The sequence below is a fragment of the Macrosteles quadrilineatus genome, unplaced genomic scaffold (genome assembly GCF_028750875.1).
Source record: "Macrosteles quadrilineatus isolate MER2022 unplaced genomic scaffold, UCM_ALF_1.0 Scaffold_1__1_contigs__length_201487025, whole genome shotgun sequence".
NCBI classification, from domain to species: Eukaryota; Metazoa; Arthropoda; class Insecta; order Hemiptera; family Cicadellidae; genus Macrosteles; species Macrosteles quadrilineatus.
The window spans coordinates 190,875,540-190,896,771 of record NW_026542594.1 but is presented as its reverse complement, the minus strand read 5'-3'; the positions used below and the strand labels follow the sequence as shown (position 1 = coordinate 190,896,771).

At 33.6% G+C, this 21,232-nt stretch overlaps 1 protein-coding gene across 3 annotated transcripts in view; it reads right to left on the bottom strand.

The window, feature by feature from the left end:
* The window catches only part of LOC128992600 (uncharacterized), a 359,698-nt gene that overhangs the window by 236,601 nt on the left and 101,865 nt on the right, over positions 1 to 21,232 (bottom strand). For all 3 annotated transcript variants that reach the window (XM_054416263.1, XM_054416280.1, XM_054416271.1), the window contains exons 2-3: positions 19,726 to 19,818; positions 17,891 to 18,110 (exon numbers count right to left, since the gene is read on the bottom strand). In XM_054416263.1, the coding sequence (XP_054272238.1) occupies positions 17,891 to 18,110; positions 19,726 to 19,818 (313 nt within the window). The remainder of the gene's footprint in view (positions 1 to 17,890; positions 18,111 to 19,725; positions 19,819 to 21,232) is intronic.

The window sequence follows — 21,232 nt, the reverse complement described above, 5'->3', positions numbered from 1 at the left end:
TGTGTTACCGTATTGTGAGTTGTGTTTTAACGTATGAAGAGAAATTGCTTCCAAACGCAGCAAAACTCTCCAACTCCATCCATCAACGGTTCTTCACACAGCAAAGTGACAGACTGACTACGGGAGAAGACTAATAGGGTCTTCAATGAACTGCAATTCATCAGTGTATTGAACAGTTCACTTCAACACTTGATGGAGTGAATTCTCACAAATCCTCAATACGAATAATACAATCTTGCACTCTCCGAGGTTTAGGAAATAGTATTTTAAATCCGGTGAAAAATGCATTCACACCTATGTGGTTGTGTTAATATTAGCAGGGGTTCGACATAATAAAATGATTTGTGTTAAATAGTTCAGTTTTAAGATAGGTCTAAGACCGATGGTTCAATTCTGTACAAAGCTAAGATTTGGGGTATTTTCAATAAACGAGCAACCACTATATTACAGTGGTGGTTAGGTTAGGTTAGTTTAGTTTACGAATGTAACAAAAAAGATAACTTTCAAAAAATTTATCTTTTTAAAATGTTGTATATAATTATAAATGGGTACGTAAAATTGAAGTTTTTGCAAATTATTTACCTATGATACTAAACTAAACAACCACCTAACCTAGCCTAACAGCATGTCAGTGTTATGAATAGTGGCTGCCTTCTTATTGAAATAACCCCGTCGCAGCAAACCTGCAGACCAAGTGAATTCCACTTTCCCCGTTGAAATTTTAGTTGAAAATGTTCTTTAACCTTGAAACCCCCAAATTGTCATTTGATTGTTGGTCCATGATGAATTCTTTTAGTAACAATTGAACAGTTTTCTTGCAAAATGTAAAAGATCACTGAGGTCAATATATACAATAAGCAGTGTGTAAATTAAACATAAAAGAACAAGATCAATTAAGGTAAACCCAACAATAACACTTATCGCAATTTTCAATCCCCTACAACAATCCCCTGTTTATCAGATTACCATAACAAGCCAAGCACTGGTCTGCATGTTCCACTCCTAGCCTGTGTTTAGTGCTCAGCGATCAACAATCAAAACCACTTTTGATCAATAAACCATCATCAACCGGCGCCTCAGATCCCTGATTTGATCTTATCCTTTATCTGATCAGCTGTGCTCTGTGATCACATGATGCTCCGATCAGCTGTTATGTTTGTAAGCGAGATTCGTCTAATTGCGAGGATAGTTTATTGCTACGGACGTTGGAAACCCTGCAGTTTGTAAATGTTTCAATCGTGTACTCTTGTGTCAAATTAACGTTTAAAACCTAGATCAGAGTTCTCCAACCTGATTTCTGCCATTAGAAAAGACTAAAAAAGTTTTTAATGGGAAACACTGATGATCGTCTTGCGTTAACATCGGTCTCGATCTTCAATCCTTTCCTTAAATCGTAACTAAAAAGTAATCTTGGCAAAACACATTTCTGAATAAGCTAAAATATTTTGTCTGGGATATAATGTACAGAATAATCTAGACTGGGACGGGTGGCGTCTCAACTACTAGAAGGTCACGAATTGTGGATATTTATAAGGATGCGTTATGGATGCGATACTCTCTGATGTGGATTAACGTCCACACGAGTGAGTACTACGACTATCCGCAGTACTATCCTGATAATTAGACCAATTCGTATGTACCAAGGCAAAAATGTGGTTCGGATTATATAAACTGTAGGTCCCTTAGTTGCCATTGGCTGTATGGTCTATTAGTTAACAGCTGTGTCTAAGGAATATGTCGGCCTTAGTCACTAACAAGACTACAAGATCGCGCCACTCATCCTACACCCATCTCCATTCATACTTGGCTTAAAATACCAACTTTTTATGGTCACTATTTCATCAAAAAGTATTTAGTATTAAAGTATGTCACACAATGTTGTTGCATATTAATGTTAGTGTAAATAAGTGGACATTCATTTGTAATGTTATCAACTAAACACAAGTGTTTGTCATTGAACACCACTGCTTCACTAAGTTATTTTAAAATATTTTTTCCAAAGCTTTAAATGAAATCTGCAAAACGCACGCTTCATTAGTACAAGTTATATAAAAGCTCCTTCGACTGGAAGTAATCAAAGTAGGGTTCCTGATTCAAAACGCCCCTCCTTGTATTAAACGATTTTCCAATTTACACTCAGTTCGAATCCCGTTGTCTACGTTCATTTGGTTAGACGTTGATTTGGTTTCGACTCCAAGGTAGGCTATTAAAAGGATAAGATATGCATTAACAGATTGACAGGGTATTTATTTGTACTATGAATTAAGTAAGCTGTAGCATGTAGATGAATAATTAAGGGGCTTGAATAGAATAGACTACAAAAGTTCGAACGTTGGCCAAAAATAAAGTTATTAGCTTTTGTGTTATAACTGGATTCAGATGCTCTTCATCAATGGGTATATAATATTCATGGTTTGATCTTACGAAAACCCCTTTAAATAAACAGCTGATTTTACTCATTAACAAGGAAATTAAATATGTCATTCAACAATTATATTACACTCATGTAGTAATATTTGTCAAATTTAATTTAGGTACTTAAATCTGTACGTTTAACACCAATAGTTATTTGCATGTTTAATAACAGCTGATTCATTGAATAAATTGTTTCTCGTCAACAGTTAATTCACTGTGATTAAAAGAAAGCCCTTGAATCCTTGTCCTGTGAACTGACAAAACTTGACCAAAGAGACGGCTAGTTTTACTACTGGGTTGATCAACGAATATGTAGTAGAAAACATTATATTAGTCATTATAAACATTAATTCAAGGACAAAAGTTACATTATTTGAATGTGAAAAAACTATTCAAAAACTACTACTGTCACATTTTAATCCAAGTAAAATGTATAAACTCGTAAAAATTGGTCGCAGAGCTCTCCTTCAAAACCGAAGAACGTGGTTGGATTCCAAGCGAGGTAGTTTCTGGACCAAAAATTATTTTTTATTGGATTATCAATTAATAGTTGTATCTACGTCTGCAATCGATGTTAGATCGGTTTTGACCGTTTCGTGACAAAGACGCAAAAAATTGCGAATACAAACAGATCACAAATGATTAAATGATAAATGTTAAACACCCAGATCCATGTATACACTGCACAGTAACAATGTTTCCACCAGGCCCAGTGTAGTTTCCGACCCGTCGCCCGCAGCAACTGGACCTGTTATCGGCTCCAGATCTTAATTAGGGTCCAGCCTTATAGCTTCATCTGCCCATGATGTTCTGAAGGGTTTTTGTCTCTAAAACTACACTGGAATGCCCAACGTGATCAGGCATTTTGGTGTAACTGCTGGACCTAGACCTGGGACGAATACAAAAAATGTCACTTTATAACAAAATATTGAAACGAAACCCTCTTATTGTTGAAACACTTTTATAATTTTTGAACTCAGAACGCTTTTTCATAAATAATAAAAAATAGTGACGGGGAAAAACATTTTTTTTTTTAGTAGGCCTAAAGAACTATATTTTTCATCATACTGCACCATTATTTGTGTTACTCAACTAACAACCCGAAAAACGTGGGTTCGTAACCTTTATATTTCCGAAAATGGTTTCTATCTAGTTTTGATATTAAATACGAACACCTGTTGCCATTAATTAGATCCATTGAATACCCTACCAACAATATACTAATTGATGCACTATTCATTTTCTTTAGCCTAAATGTAGAGGGTATACATTATGAATAAATATACAGACTGTCCCAAAAGTCCCGGACCGGTTTAATATTTTCTAAACGACTAAAGATAAATCAATAAGATTTGGTACATCAACACTACACCTAAAAATCTACTTTTTCAAGGAACTATGAATTTTCTGTCATATCATGGGGACGTCCCGCAAGGAGTCAGAAGGAAATCTTAAATAGGAGCATAGGTCAGGCCGCAAACCGCACTTCAAAAGGTTGATCCTGCGCAAAATGGCGGACGTTCAAAGATTTCTTGAATCCGCCATTTTAAATCTTTGAACGACTGCCATTTTTTACTCAGGCGTTCTTTTGAGCTTGAATTTACAGCATTGAAATCTACTAGTGAAGACCTTTAATTTGATGTGCATATCGACCTATGCTTACGTTAACAATTTTCTTCCGATTCCTAGGGCTGTGCCCCCTGAGGAGTAAGCGGATAATAGCAATGCAAATTAAATTAATCTTTGAACAACTGTCATTATTGGCTCGGATGTCCATTTGAGTTCAAATTTGCGGCATTATACTCTGCTAGTAAAGACCTATAATTTGATGTACATGCCAACCTATGCTTCTATTTAAGATTTCCTTCTGACTCCTTGCGGGACGTCCCCATGATATGACAGAAAATTGATAGTTCCTTAAAAAAGTAGATTTTTAGGTTAGGTGTTGATGTACCAAATCTTATTGGTTTATCTGTTGTCGTTTAGAAAATATTAAACCGGTCCGGGACTTTTGGGACGGTCTGTATATCTTGACACGTTTGTACACGCAAAAAATTTAAAAACGGTTCCATTTATTAATTGCAACTATTTTGATGGATAAATTGGGCTTACAAATTTTTATATAAAAAATACATTTACTTGGTTTCCTTGACTCCAGCTGATATTTTATTGCTCTAGGAAAATATGAGTACTTTGGCAACGCATTTTGAAAACATCATTTTCACAGTTTACAAAATATACCCTAGCAAACTCAAAATGACAAATGACATTTACCACGTGCATCTCCAAGTTCCAAATCCATCCCAAGTTAAACACAAGTTTTGCCATCAGGGATCTGCAGGTCTTAAGCTTCTAAATTAATTCACCCTCCCCCTGCTCCCGTTTAATTTCGGGGCGTAAAGGCTTGTGACAAATACAAGCCGAGTTGCGATTTTTAGTTCATTCAATTTGCATGCAGAACAGCGTTGAATTTATATTCCCTGGCCAATTTGGGGGTGGAAAAATCATCCCTAAATTGGACGTGTCGGGCCGAGATAATGTCGTGTGTGTAATCGCGGCGATTGAAGTGTGGGCTTAAAGACTTGACAGGTTAGAGGGTAGTTAGAAATCTATTTGAGGGATTGACAAGTAGTGAGATAAATTATAAACGCAGTTGGCGGTCAAAATATTTCGATTGTTGTTTGGATCAGCTGTTTCTACCGATCAGAAAACACATGTTGTCGTTTTAGAACTTACCTCGTAAATATGAATTGTAATACTTTTAATCATAATATTTTTAGTAAATGTCAAAATTGCAATTATGTTTCATGTGAGATTAAATGTCAGATAATTGAATCATGGATATTTTTTAAGATATTTATATACTATCGCATTGTTGTAGTTTAGGAATATGTTTAGCTCGGTAACAAGATTTTCAACACCTAGATAACGATGTTTGTAATGTGTGATTCTAAAACTTCGATTGTTGTGTGGATCAGCTGTTTCCACAGCATTGTTGACGTTTAAGAATTCGTTAAGAACAACCATATTTTTTGTAATATTTGGGGGGTTTATAGTTTGAATTAAAAGCTTCGTATTATGGTGAAATTTTCTGTTAGTGATCTCAAACCAAATCGAATCAAACTGTCTGTCAAGAGATAAAAAAATACATTTGCATTACATTTTTTCAAGATAAGAGGTTGTAAAGATTGTTGTTTTTAATAATATCGTTATTAACCGAAACCTCTTGTAGCGGAGGGTAAATTCTGAATGAAAATGACGAAATAACCACACAGGCTATTGGAAACAATTTTAAACCACACCTATGCCACAAACGTGGATATAATCGGATAAATTGATAATTTCCGAAGTTTCCTAGACAGTTATTGTTGGAATAACCACTGTCGGAATCAATTAAAGAACCAAAATTGCCACGGTAGGTTACAAATAGCATTCATATTTTCCAAAAGTTCTCTCGGGAGTTGGTAAATCACACATATTTTCGTGGATGCTAACTAATAGCTTTATAATTTCTGAAATTTCCTAGACAGTTATTGGTGGAATATTCACTGCCAGAATCAATTAAAGAACCGAAATTGCCACGTTAGGTTACAAATTGCATTCATATTTTCCAACGTATAAGACGGCAAATGTTGAATCAAAAGGGCAGAATAATCGCGTTGGCAATCAGAAACAATTAAAGTGGTTAACCGTTCCTGGACCACAACTGCCAACATTAGTTTTGACAACCTGGCCCGCCACAGATCTCAACTCCAATTATCTTTAATTGTTTCGCCAATTTCCAAGCGGCCTTAGCATATCGTGGCTGAGATCAAATTGTTAGAGTCCTTTGTATACACTAGGTATCTGACTACATGGAAACTGTTTGTAGTACAGTATCGTGCAGCATAGCATACTGTGGAAATGAATTCAATAACCTCCCTCAGCAGATAATTTTTTAAAATTATATTTTAAAGTTTAACACTATTTGGTAATACACCAAAGATCACCGATAAAAATGGATTCCATACATTTAAACCGAGAGACAAACAAACACATCCCGACGCCCACAGATTAAGTAACTCGATTTTACCCTAGTCTCCCGAAATTAAACAGTTATCCCACAGCCAGGGACGATTTCCAGGTGATTGGCCAAACACAAAAAGCTCTCAAAATCCCACATTTGGGCACAACGAAATTAAATCGAGCGCTACAAATCCGAAACGAAGCTGTACGCCACATACGAGGGTAACCCGTTCTGTGGATGTATTAATTTGAGACTTTTATGTACATTGTGAAGGTTTCGTGATGTATTAAAAATCAGTTTCTCTAATACTCATGTAACAAATACGATCAAGTCTTTAAATTTTACATGTTTGAAAGAAAATACGGTTGAAACCTAGAATGATTTAAAAATTTTAGTCTTACTACTTCTAAACAAATCCCAGTTGCGCGCAATGAAAATTAAAAGGAATACTTAGAAATATTTAGCTACAAATTTTATTCTGTTTATTATTAGAACTAGTTTGATCGCTTGCATGTCTAGATGGCTGTTTGTATAGATATTGTATTTCATTTTGTACGAACAAAAAATGATAGGATTATACTCAAACAGTAGTAAAATATAACATGTTGAGGATAAAGAATAAACAAATTTAATGAATTGCCGTTTGATTAAATTGAATAATCATTTATTATATGAACACTGTATACGCTGATAAGCATACTTAAACGTTTAACTTCTCAAACATGTCAATGGCTCTGCTTGTTTAAAGAATTCAATCTCAAAAGATCTTCGACGCTAAGATTTATAAAGATTTTGACGCTTGATGTTTTAGGTTAAACATTTTTACTTAGCAAAAAGGAGAACAATTGCCGACTCTGAGGTGTAAGTAATCCTTTTCAGGACGTTGCAGTTCACATTATATACAAGGGTCGGGACAAGTCCCGTTCGACACCTAGAGCCACCGGTCCTCCTATAATCGTGAGGCAGGCCGTTCTATATATGCGCCGCGAGGTTGACAAGTTTCCTGCGAGAACCAAATTAGTTTAGGTCAATTTGACCATACATTTTGTCAAATTTATTTGATACTTCATGCTGTTGTGAAACCCGTCTAACTAGTGTGTTAAAATTAACATTATTTTAACTATGGCCTCAAAAAGGTTATAGCAAACCTACAAACGTGAAAATTATAAGTTGAAGTTAAAGGTTATGCTGTGGTTATGCTCATTGAGCATTAAATACGCACTACAATCTAATATACATGAGCTAATGCATATTTTTCTTCACTTTTGTATTGTTGAACAATAAAAACAGCTGATTGTAATAAAGTAAATAGTGTAAACAAAGACTAGCGGGGGCAACATATTGAGGAGAGCAAGAGAAAATTAAAATATAGCATGAGAAATAATCAGCTGATCGCTTTTCTTGTCCTGAATTAAAGCTGGAGTAGTAATTATTTTCTTTTATATCAGCTGTCATCGAAAATAGCTACTATCTCTGCGGAGTCATGAAAAACTATTTTGCTTTTAACTTAATACATTGATTATTTTAATGAATAAAATATATACATAGCAATTTCAAACAGCCAATTCTTACCAAAGGAATATTGAAATAGACGCTAAACTTTCCTAACAAAAGCCTACTTGATATTTTTGTTGATTATTTAACAGAACTCATCAGTAATGTAGTATGATTTACCACACCAAGTTAACTAATTTCCATTGCCAACAGCGTACATGTACAGGATGCGTCGACAGTTTGACATGGAGATATGGAGGCATGCGTCTTCCGTCTTGTACCGGAACAGCCTGATAACAGCTGAGTGATAACAGCTGATATCAGTCAGCTGTGCAACAATAAGACAGCTGACGTATGAGACTTTGCGGAAATGAACAAGTTCTGTTGTGCAGATGAATTCGAACTGTGATAATAAGATTTTCCGTTGTTGTTGAAGAATAAGCTGGAAACTGTTTGAGGATATTTCGGTTAGTTTAGTATAAGAAGTATTACTACGTTTTAATTGTTATTTACTCTACTTTGAATAACTTCAAACGGTTAATGAACCTAAAGAAAACTAGATAGTTTAGGTTAAAAAACTATGCAGGAGTTTTGTGTAATTTAAATGTAAAGGGATCGTCTTCAACATAAGTCTCTTCAAATTATGCAAATTTTAATTTACAAGAAACACGTGTACACAAAATTTTTAAATTGGAAATAAGTATATTTTGCATTAAAACAACCAAATTAAAACACATTGCTATTAAAATTTCAGAAGAAATACAACCTCAGCTGTACGTCTTACTGAGTGGAATTAATTAAAACCTACAACGATTTGCATAATAAAATCAAAATGTCAAACAAAATTGAAACTTTTCGACAGTTTGTTCGTCCCTTTATTTGTGTTTTGACTAATGAATTCAACTTCGCCACAACCAGCAGTCTTGTTTGCTTTTAATCTTCAGGTTAAAATGTTTACTTTCCGTGTCTTCTGGCGTCTTAGAAGGTCTTTAAATCTTAAAACCGCCTTTCAAACCTTTGCGCGGACGAATAAGGTTGAAGTGGTGTTTGAAATATTCATTCATCAAACGAAATAAAAATCATACTTGTTTAAGTATCAATCTTAGGACATTATACCTCCTTTTAGCCATCTAATTTCAAAATAATATTAATGCCAATGGAAATAACGTTCTAATGCTAACTAATTACTAGCTAATTCAAATTTTTATCATAATTAAAAAAAAACATTGGTAACTTTGCATTTTGTTGTATTTTGGAACTAGCTCTCCTTCAAAAACTGCTTCAAACAAGGCAAAACTTGGCTTATATAGTACTTACATTTTAAAGCTTTAGAGGCCCTATTTATTTTCTCTACGTTAAAATTGGTAGGTAACATTTATTGTACATAGTAAATGTTCTTTCCATGTTCTAGATTATTTTATATTATTTTTTTTTTTATTTTGTCAGCCTGGCGTGAACGGACTGAAAATAGCCTACTTATTTAAAACTTTATTCCTTTAATAAAGTCCATTTGTTTTGTATTATTTTAATATTGTGAATTTATTATGCAATATTTGTTCAATATTGTTGAAACATATTCAATTCACACACACAAACATATTTATTCAATTCTTTAAAACATCCCTCCGTACAATTTAATTACGAAAAACTAAAGTTACAAACCATAAACAGATTTTCAACTTTGACACTCGTTATGAACTTTAAAGCCAGCCACATACTCACCTCCGACACATGTTTCACCTTCATCAGGTCAAAGACCGCCAAACAAAACTACATTTGCATGTCTTTGCTTTATTAAACCACCTCTCTCCAGATGTATTGTGCGGTCTACATTTAAATACTTAGAATAAATCTTGCTGTCAGTTCGGGCGTCAGCTGGTTGGGTGCTGAAGAAAGGACTCTTTTATGCAGCGAGCGACATTATTATGGAGAGTATAATGGGACAGAGTATTGTATAGAGTTGGTAAAACATATTTTTATCTTAAAAAAAGTAAAAGTTACAATTTTGACACAATTATTATAGTTCAGTTAAATTATATTGGTTTTTAAATTTAACTTGTTGTAGTACACATATAACTAACAACTCAACAACGAATTAAATTAAGAAAGTGTGTATTACCAATTAACACTGATGTGGTAAAGATTTAAAATTAGTATCTATAAATCCGACAATTTTAGAGCTTAATTCCAATTCTCATGGTTTCTAACATATCTTTTCCAATATACATAGCAAATGTTCAGCGGAATTATTTCAAGACATCCCTCTTTCAGCAACCATCACTACAACAATAATAATTAACGGTTGCTTTTATGAACTTTTATCAAAGATTTTCTTTTTTCAATGAAAATTTACAAGCAGATTTTCAAAATTATTACGCAGTCTACTAAGATTCTTTCTTTCAATTGTGCAGACTTGCTGATAAGAAAAACAATGTGTTCTTTTTGGAAAATATTTAAACCCTACCATTATTCATTGATTAATTAGTAGACTTTTATAATAATACTGAACCAATTAAACAACCAAGCTACATAAATTATTCTTTTGTCCTTGGGGATAACCCAGGAGAAAATATACTTAACTTACAAAATGTTTTAAATCAATAGACATAAACTTATAATATTTGATATGATCGTATCGCAAGATGTTTATTCAGTGTTTTTCGAAATGGAAACAAAAGTAATAACATTGAACCTTTCTTTCAAAAGTATAACATTTTTAACATTTTGGTTTCGAAACTAACGAAATATTATTTACAACATTTTTGGATTTTCCTCTAATTTCGTACAATCTCCAGTTTTTAGTTTAATCTGAATCAAATAGGAGTTTTGTTCTGCCTACAAATTTGCTGCGTTGGAGACATCTTAGTCCAAATCAAAGGCATGTCCCAAGAATGCGTCGAATAATTTGAAATCCGAGAGGCTCAAATATTAAAACTGCCTTTCAAGTCGCAGGGATCTCGTCATAATGAATTAATGTACTTTTGGGATGGGGTGAGGAAAAAAATTATGTTTCTAAATAATCGTAGTTTAATTATATACTCTATGTTATATAACGTTATTAGGTTACTTTTAAAGATAACTTAGCTTTAATAAAACTACAAATCATTTAGTCCACAAAAAGATTTAGATTATACATCTGAGTTAGGCCATGAATAAACTCTCTGACTGCATGCATAAGTATGGATACTATTTTATTTTAATATCGTATTGAAGGCTGAATTAGTATTTGAACTGTTAAGTAAACAATTGTTTAACATGCTTTAAGCATGATTGGGTGATTAACGTGTAAGGATGCATCCATGGTAAGGATGCATCAAACTGCAATTATAAAGTTGCCTTTGTTGTTATTGTTATTGCCTGTGTTCTTGAGTATCGATGTTTGTACCTACTCAAGAACACATGAAACAACATATATAACTCAATATAATTTAAGTACTTGAACTGGAGATAAGAAAATATCATGACTCATTGTGAAAAAAACTCATTGAAAAGGTATGATATGGGTAGGAAAATTATATTTTTCCCTGCAGAGGGTAACTGTGGGAAATTTATTCAAGAGGTGAAAAATAGAGAGCTTTAATACTTTAATACTTTCTTATGAAATGGCGACCATACAATGTAGGTATTTTAAGCCAAGTATGAATGGAGATGAGTGTAGGATGAGTGGCGCGATCTTGTAGTCTTGTTAGTGACTAAGGCCGACATTCCTTAGACACAGCTGTTAATTAATAGCCCAAACAGCTAATGGCAACTAAGGGACCTACAGTTTATAGTGGAATCCGAACCACATTTTTTCCTTGGTATATACGAATTGGTCTAATTATCAGGATAGTACTGCGGATAGTCGTAATACTCACTAGTGCGGACGTTAATCCACACCAGGGAGTTTCCCATCCACAGTGCATTCCTATAATTATCCAGCTCTATTTCTCTTTCTGGTTGGCGCAGGTTATATTAGGTATATATTTAGGTTAGGACCCCTAAACCAGTCTTTGCCAAATCCTCTTCGAAAAAGATGTCGCATTTATGACCTACTAATTAATTATTTAGTTTTGCTCAATCATATACAACCTATATTTTAATTCCCGTATTTTTAATACCTTGAGAACGTTATTTCAAGATTGTAGGGTATAAAAATGGTGTACAAGTTATTGGAGGAGTTGAAAAATTATAAAGCTTTAGATATGTGGCTAAAGCTATTGGATTTTCAATTTTCTTTGGGAACAATATGGTAAAAGAATTACTTTTTCCCTGTAATTGGCTAAAGATGATGGATTCGAATGGTTTATTAGGGACCATGATAAGTACTTTTATGCAGATATGCTGCAGCAGTCTCGAAGGGTTTTGGGAGTGACAAAGGTAGCTATCAGAAGGGTAAGGGTGAAGAGTTAATGCACAGCTGAGCGACATCTGGCGACTGTCGCAGTTTACGACTAAACTCAGCTGGTCATAAACCGTGTACCACTCAGAGCGGTGATTGGTGGAACTGAAACCAGGTAACAATATGACTTACAACCGATCTGGCTCAATTTCAATACATCTGGCTTGAGGCGTAAAAGAATCAGTGAAAACTGTCAAAACTTAAGACATAAATAAGTGTTCAAATCAAATCAAAATATCCTTTATTCATATACAATTGTACAGGAATAGAGTCAAATCTTGCAAAATAAAATGTTTTACATGAAACTATCTCCCAAAACTCTTTAAGAGAATAAGGTGCAAATTTAATCAAATACTATTGCAGATAATTTTCAAACTTTTTGTATCATTTTCAGTTAGTAGTGTTTTTTGGTAGATAGACATAAGTTTATTTCTGTGAATTTCGTTTTCTTTTTATAAAATTCTAGATTGTGTCTATCAATTTGAGTTTGAGAACGAGTGTTATAATTATGACTAACTATGTTTGATACCTGAGTTTTGTAATATTTTTCTCATAAATAGTTTCCAAGATATATAGTCCATGAACAGTCAGTATTCCAAGATCGGTAAAAAGATGTTATACCGAATCTTTCCTTTACAAATTAAACAAGTTTTTTGATGTAGTTGCTCCGTATATACTGATTCCATAAGCTAAATTAGAATGGACTAAGGCATAATATATTGATATTAATGTTTTTACGCAGCAAACTTTATACATTTGTCTTAAAGCGGATACTCCGGAAGAAATTTTTTTTTATAAGATGATCAATATGTTTGTCCCAGGGTAGATTTTTATCAATTATTAAACCAAGAAATTTTTTATCTTCAAAGATTATGTCTGGATTTAATTTGTTTTTGTTTTGTTTTGTAGAAAATTATACAAAATTAGATTTTTCTTTTTTTGTTGATCTCGTTGTTATGTCTACATTCAAAAGCTAAACAAGGCAAACATTTTTGGTATCCCCCCCCCCTTAGAGTATTAACAGATGAAAAAGAAAAAAATTATTTCGTTGTAGCTTTTACTGATAGTAACAAAAATTAAATAGAAACAGTAACGTCACTTGAAAAAGCAAAAACTTTCAAACCTCCAATAATGATTACCAATAATTATATTCAATGCAATATTTTATATAACTATGCCATTGAGTACATATATAGCAGTAGTATTTCTACTTTAATTTTAGATATATTTTTGTTACTGATTTAAAGCTGTTCTTTGTTAATCGACATACTTAATTTCACAGCAATAAATTATGTCCTCATTGTACTTTAAAAACTAAAAATCTTAACTCTGATTAATTATCAACTGATTTAAATCGTTCAATTAACAATATGGTTTTATTTTGCAGCATTTCATCATTTACTTCTCATTTTACTATATAAACTAAAAATATAACTCTGTATTAACGAATATCGCTATAAAAACCCATCAAGTTACGATTCTTTTATCTACACTCTCCTGTATTAAATCATTATATTTCCATTAGTAAAAGTCATAGACTTTTAACTAAAAATTATTTCATGAACTGTAAAATCTAATTATTTTGTTGCAATTCCAAGACGAAGGGCAGTTTTAATATCCGGGTCTTCTCGAATTCCAAATTAGGAAGATTCTTCTGACATTCCTTTGTTCTCGACTGACATCTACAGCTCGAGGACCTTACTGTGACAATATTAATTATCCAAGGCAATCCACTTCAACATTACATGTTTTGGAATGAAAAAATTTAATAATATTTGCTTGTTTAATTTATGTATGTAAACACTGACTTCAGCCCATAGTTGACTAAATATAATCAATGTTATTACTTTATTCCTAAGAGACCCCGATGCAAAATCAAATCACTCTGTTATTGTATTTGATAAATGTAATGTTATTTATAGTAAAATGATAAAACTACCAAGCACTTAATGAACAAATAATGTAATGAAACCCGTAAAAAATATACAATTCAAGAGGATTACGATGATTTTATTGAATATGTTGGTAGAACGTATTTACAATAATTCTAATAATTTGTATTGATTTAGTTTTCTTATTTGTATACGTTTCATTGGATAACTCATAATTTGATCCGTGATGTGAACAATAACAAGTATACTTAAATGATAACGGAAACACGTCAAAAAATATATTTGTAATGGATAAAACTATCTCAAAAAACATTACGGAACTGATAGATAATGATATAAAAACTAGGCCTATACACGAACTGATTATTACAATGCTTAAAAAAACGATTTTCTCGCGGGTTAAATTACTTTCGAGCATAAATTTTCACCATTACCTTTGTCGTTTGGAATCCTTTAACGTTTGCAAAATGTAACAGAAATCAATAATAGGCAGCCTTACTCTACTTGTTGTGCTTCCTTCACATCTTAAGATGCTAGACTTTATTCTAAATCCGCTTAACACAGACCGCACCTAATATTTAGCATCATCACATAGCAAAAATATATAGGTGATTGGCTGTATTTGAACCCAAGACCTCGGGGACCGAAGCCACGCGCACTACCACTTATCCAACTCGTCATACAAGCTTAATATTAGTTCTTTTACATTATATACAAGGTTATAGTACGTATACTTCTATCTATACTCAAATGTGTGACCAACAAATTAACACCACAAAAAACTAAGGTGATTCCAAATATCGTCCGGATCATTAAGATTATCATGTCTCCATGTTTGGTTGTTGGTTTCACTCGGCAGATACAAGTCAGGTAATAATTATGCCTCCGCAATGCCTCTTATGGTGTTGCTGGAAATGTCAGCCTAAAATCGAAATAATCGTTCCAATACTTTCTCCATTCAAAGGTCAGTTACGTTCTGGAGTTTCCTTCGAGATTAATATATAGATTTAGAACATATTGTGCGATTGTAGCAAATATATATTTTCTGTGTTAGGAAGAAAATGTTTTTGTCATATTAGCTTATTTGTTTCTGCTTTTTCAGGATGGACGCAAAAACTATTTACTATTAAGTATTAATTATACTATTAACTTTTACATTAAGTAGTACATACAGCTTCAATGTGTTGTTATAATTATATTTATGTGTTTTATATCTTGTCTTATCTTACTAATATTATAAATGTGAAAGTTTGTGTGTTTGTTTGTTTGTGTGTTTGAAGGTCAATCACGCATAAACCACTGGATGGATTGGGCTGAAATTTTGCATGATGATAGCTCACATTCCCGATTAACATATAGATAGGCATATTCTTATATCAAAAATCCCTTCGGGCTCCGCCCCAGTGGCTCTGTAGTTCCCCATGTTAACCTTATGAGTATCTATCTATATATTAATAGGCAAGCATGTTTCTTTAAAACCTTTTTTCTCAGCTCGTGTGCATCGCAGGGAAAATCTACGCATACCGTTAGAAAGATATTTTTCTGTAGGTGTGCAGAAACCCTTTAAAAATTAAAATAGGCTCAGAAATAAGCACAAAAAATGAATTTGAAATTTGAATAAAATTAACATGGGCTTTATGGGTTGTCATGCTGGTGACGAAATAACAACGAAATATAAACAGAAAATCAAAACAAATAGAAGAAATGCCAATCACATGTTTTATTTACAGTGTGGGGTGAAAATAGAGAAGTCTGTACATTATATATTTTTGGTCGAGTTTCGACCACTGGACGACCTCTAGTTCATATTTAAAAGGAATTAAAGAATTTAGTCAGCTGTTTCAACTAAAAAAGTTGGTTCTATTATATACAAAAGCATTAAAAAGTTATAAGATTTACCAACAGGGTGCAGCACTATATTTTTTTTGCATTAATTTATGAAAAACAGCTAATTTGAACTAAGCAGCAACAAAAAACTGTGATTCGCAATGAGAACTGTCAAAGTAGGATTGTTTACAGTTATGTTTATGTGTTTAATGTCATGAATTATTTGTGATTTTTTAAATTTGTAATACTTTATTTTTCTTTATTGTTTAGGCGAAGAGGTAGAACATTATGGCTATGGTAGATGTGTAATACCATACCGTCAATTTATAGAAGCAAATTTTATCAAACTTTGTCCTCCCTTATTGCAAACGCAAAGCTTGAGTATAAATGCAATAAGCAATTTAAACTTATATGCCAACCCCATACGAAGGACGGGTACTCTGCTAGTGTTGAATAAATATAACAGGTTTTTTGTTTATTTTCCTTTAAACCCTTTCGTAGCCACACTACGAGGACATACACAATTTTTATGAGAAACTTTTAAAAGGATATATCAATTGCTCTCTGGTAAAAAAATTAAAACACTGTGTTTTCATCTCTTTTTTTACAGTAGTTGTTATAGTATTTTAATTTGTTAGTATGTCAAATTACATTAGTAACAATACTATCTTAAACGCAAGCTTTTGACACCACGGTTGGATTGGGTCGAGTTGCTTCAATATGCAAGTTAACGTTTTTTACCCGAAAAATAAAATAGTTTATAATAAATAGCAGATGTTTAGTAAACCCTCTTTTGGATAGGCGAAAGACAGAATGCGTGAATCGAAATTAAAAAGGTTTAATCTATTGTAGCTGTTAAAAAACAATATATTGTAAAACAGTTGTAACTGCATAATATTCTTCTGAACTGAGTTCTAAGATTAAACTGATATATCGTAGTACTGCATTTATGATTTAAAATGCAGAATTGATCATCACAATAGGGTTTGGATGGTTATTATTTCGAAGTAATCGATTAAAGTTGGCAATTGTATGTTACTCGAATCGCACTCAATAAATCAACAAAATCAAAGGGAAATGTTCAGTTGGAATTAAATGTTGTCCTTGCTGGTTTGGTTAAACGTGTATAGAGCATTTTCCCTTGATATATCCTACTAATATTATAAATGATAAAGTTTGGATGTATGGATGTATGTTTGTGACAAAAAAACGCGAAAAATACTGGTCGGATTGGGCTGAAATTTGGTATGATAATAGCTCACATTCCCGATTAACATATAGACGCATTCTTATCTCAAAAGTCCTTTCGAGCTCCGCCCCAGTGGCTCTGGAGTTTCCCATGTTAACCTTATGAGTAATCATACTTAAAAGGAATAAAAGCATTTTTTCAGCTGTTTCAACTACACAAGTTGGTTCTATGATATTGAATAGCATTAAAAAGTTACAAGGTTTACCAACAGGGTGCAGTACTATTTTTCTTTTACATTTATGACAACATTTATCCTATAAAGGCCATAAGGTTAAATTTGGTTTTTAAAAGGCTTATGTGTAACTATTTTATTAACGGATGTAAAGATCAAAATGTTTCTATTTTGTGTTCTCTTCCCGTTGCTAAGCACGGGTACAACAGCTAGTTTTTATAATATAATTCTTGTTTGTAATAATTTAAAATATAGAAAACAAAGTTACCAAAAATAATACTTTGTTGATTTAACGTTCCATTATTGTATCTAGATTGTCAAAAAATATTCAGGTTGTTTTCAATAACGCAATATTTGTATAGCTAAGTGAGATACATAAAATTCTTACAAAATAAATACTGACACACATAAACAACACTACTACCCCAATCTAGCGGCCAACTCGTCAACTAACCTTAGCAATGTCAGTTTTCTCCGTAGGGCTCGCACCGTCATTGTTGAGGTCGACACTAGCGCTGTCGCAGGGCGGTGGCGACTTTATGAACTCGATCCTGCCACCCTCCACACATATGTTGGGAGCCAGAGGGTACAAAGGCCCGCCACCAGGGTGCGTGGGGGTGTCTGTACTCTCATAGGCCAAGTGCAGCTTCTCTTCGCATATAGGGTGGATTTGTCTGGAAAAAATACAATATGTTATACGCCGGTTACAAAATTTAGACGATTTTAGGGAATAAACTTATCTTCTCCACTTGATCTTACCTTTTAATTTTAAAACAAATAGCTCAACATCTGAGGTTTGTCAAAACGTCGATCAGCTAACATTAACATTAAGAAAAAAAAGTGGTAGAGGAACCACTCTTCAAACTTCCAACATTTATCGAACAGAGTATAATTTAATTGTGAGAGTAGATGGGTGGGTTTAGAGTAAACCCAATAAGATGATAATAGATATTAAACCAAATACAATTATTAAATCACAACAGATTATTTTATTACGACTATTTCAACTAAATGTATCGATCTACTTCTGTGAAAAGTTTAGTTCAGGTTCTAAAAAACAATTTAGGCCTAAATCAGTCTCCGAATTACTGTACTTAGGTTTAAATTCTGAATCAAGTCTGAGCAAATCATAAATTGAGATAGAACTTGAATTCGTTGTTGCGTAAACAAATACAAATTTGGATACATAAACATTCATTTGTCCGTGTATACGACTCTATGCACTCTCTAAGTAAGTGTACTTTTGGAAGCGTTAAAAACCCAGCATCTTTTGAATAACAGCTCTACTATGATTTAATTCAGGGTGTTCACAGAAAATTTGTCATTAATTTCCATGACTTTCCATGGCTATCCATGACCATTTACCGATTTCCATGACTCACGAACTTTACTCGAAAAATATAATACAACATACACACTCCAATAATACTGCCTAGACAAGTTATTTCACAGAAAATACTGAAATATTTTTAAACAGACAACAATAGAGTTAAATGTTTAGCATAAATATGGAATTCAAAAATGAGGAAGGAAAAAACCCCAGCCTCCCCGTCCCAAAAGCTGGCAAGTTCTCTCTCCGCCTTCTTTTTTCCTTACTATATACTTTTTATTATATATTTTTATTGAGTTTACAGTGTTAACAAAATTTAGCTTAGTTAGAAAAGGCTTAACTTAACACAGCTTAAAACATTATAACAGTATTTGTATTGCAGTTTGAGTTGTAATAACATAGTTGTACCATTTTGATACATACTACTGTTGCAAAAATGTCCTACAAATATTAAATTAAATTACAAGATAAAGTTTTTTTTCCTAGGACGCTAGGCACGAGCCCGGGATTGTTTTTCACATTAGGTACTTCAGGCTAGACCTAGGGGTTACGGCATAAAACCCATTCGCGATTTGGCGGGATTTTAACCCGGGACATCTGGAACCGGAGTCCTGCGCTCTAACCACTAATTACAAGCTAAAGTAGGGACAGATTGTATTGAACTAATACAAACTCAAAACGCATAAACTAATACAACTGTAATAAATTTAATTGTCGTACATTTGTGAAAAATCTTTAAAATACTACAATAGTCTGTGTTACAGCCGACTGTAGCATTGAAATGTCCCCTCAAATCCATCCACCATTGGGGATTTCCATGACTTTCCATGACTTTTTGCCTACTTCCATGACTTTCAATGACCAGAATTTGTTTCCCATGACATTCCATGACTATCATTGACTTTCCAGCATATGGACACCCTGTAATTCCAGTAAAACTTGAGCTACGTACTACATACCTGGGGGATGTCGGTGGCTTCTTGTCGAGGCCCAGGTCCTGTTCTAGACCAGGTTTAACGAGACGTCCCCCGGTGTCTCTGCCGGCGCCGGCCCTGTGGACAAACAGACACGTTAAACATGGTGAAAACACACATTTAAACATGGTGAAAAACACACATTTAAACATGGTGAAATGTATACATAAGGGTTGTATATGTAAGTCGCAGAGAACACAAACATAGAACAGTTCCAGAGGGCTTATCACCGAAGTACAACTGAGTCCAGTTTCGAAACATCAAAAACTTTCATTTTCTCGCAAACCTGCAAACAGTACGCAAAATTGCTCTTTTACACTCTAGAGCGGGAATCGGTCATTACCGCATGCTTAGCTGATTTTACTGTTGGCGTTTCTAGACGAACCCCAGCCGCGGATTCGGTGACTGGTACGTTACCGGTAAACAAATGACCATAACCTAAATGATATTTTATATACAACTAAAAAGTTAATCTGTGAATAAGTTAATTATGGTAGGAAGAATCTTGTGTGTATTACGAGCACAAATAGTCATTATGCTCTTAATACACAAAAAGCTAAGTATTTCTTTATAATTTTAAAAATGCACAGCCACCTGTCCGCTCCATTAAGCAACCCATATTGTAGTAATATTCATTGGTCACATTTTATAAGACGCAATTTTAGAGATTAACTTTCCTTCCGACGAATGAATGTGTGTGATAAAAATGCAATGATACAACTTGAAATTCTTTTAGCAGTTATATTTAGGTGGCAGGGTTATATTTAGGTCAAATCTATTGCAATTTACATTATTTATGGTTTTTCCCAACCCCAACAATCGTCCCAAGCAGTAAACAGTTTAATAGACGGTCGAAGTCAAACACAGACATAAAGAATGAGTTATTGCCAATAACAGTCAATAACTTTGAGTGGCAGAAGGCGAGTTAGGTCCTAAACTGTGTGTAAATACATAAATAATGAGTTGCCCTTATTTCACAATAACCTTTAGTCAATGACTTTAAATGAGATTATCTTCCAAATGTGAAATCTCATGACTATTTTGATGAATTTTTAAACTAAATAGCTTTTACATTGTCATCAAATGTAAAATGAATGTGCGCTATGTCTTCCTGTTAAAATACTAAGGACAAGCCATAATTCACAAATATATCAATTCATTTGTGTTAGTTTTAAAATCTAAAACAAGTTTTGAAATTAAATAGAAAACACAATAACGGAGTCTATCTGTGTCGGACAGAAAGATGCCTTAATTTTAACGGGAAACGGACAACCTTTCCCAGGGTTAAAATTGACCTGCGAATTTCTGGCCTGTTTTGCAGGGATGGACAACCATTCCCATCACTAATGAGGGGTCGGGGTAGGACAGGTTGGCCGCCCCTGCTGCCAGGATTATCATCGAGTTTGACGATGGGTGACAGGGGATGCAATGGATTATATTTCTAGCATTTGCACTGCGATGCACTGGAAGATAATATTATTTCCCTTAAGGA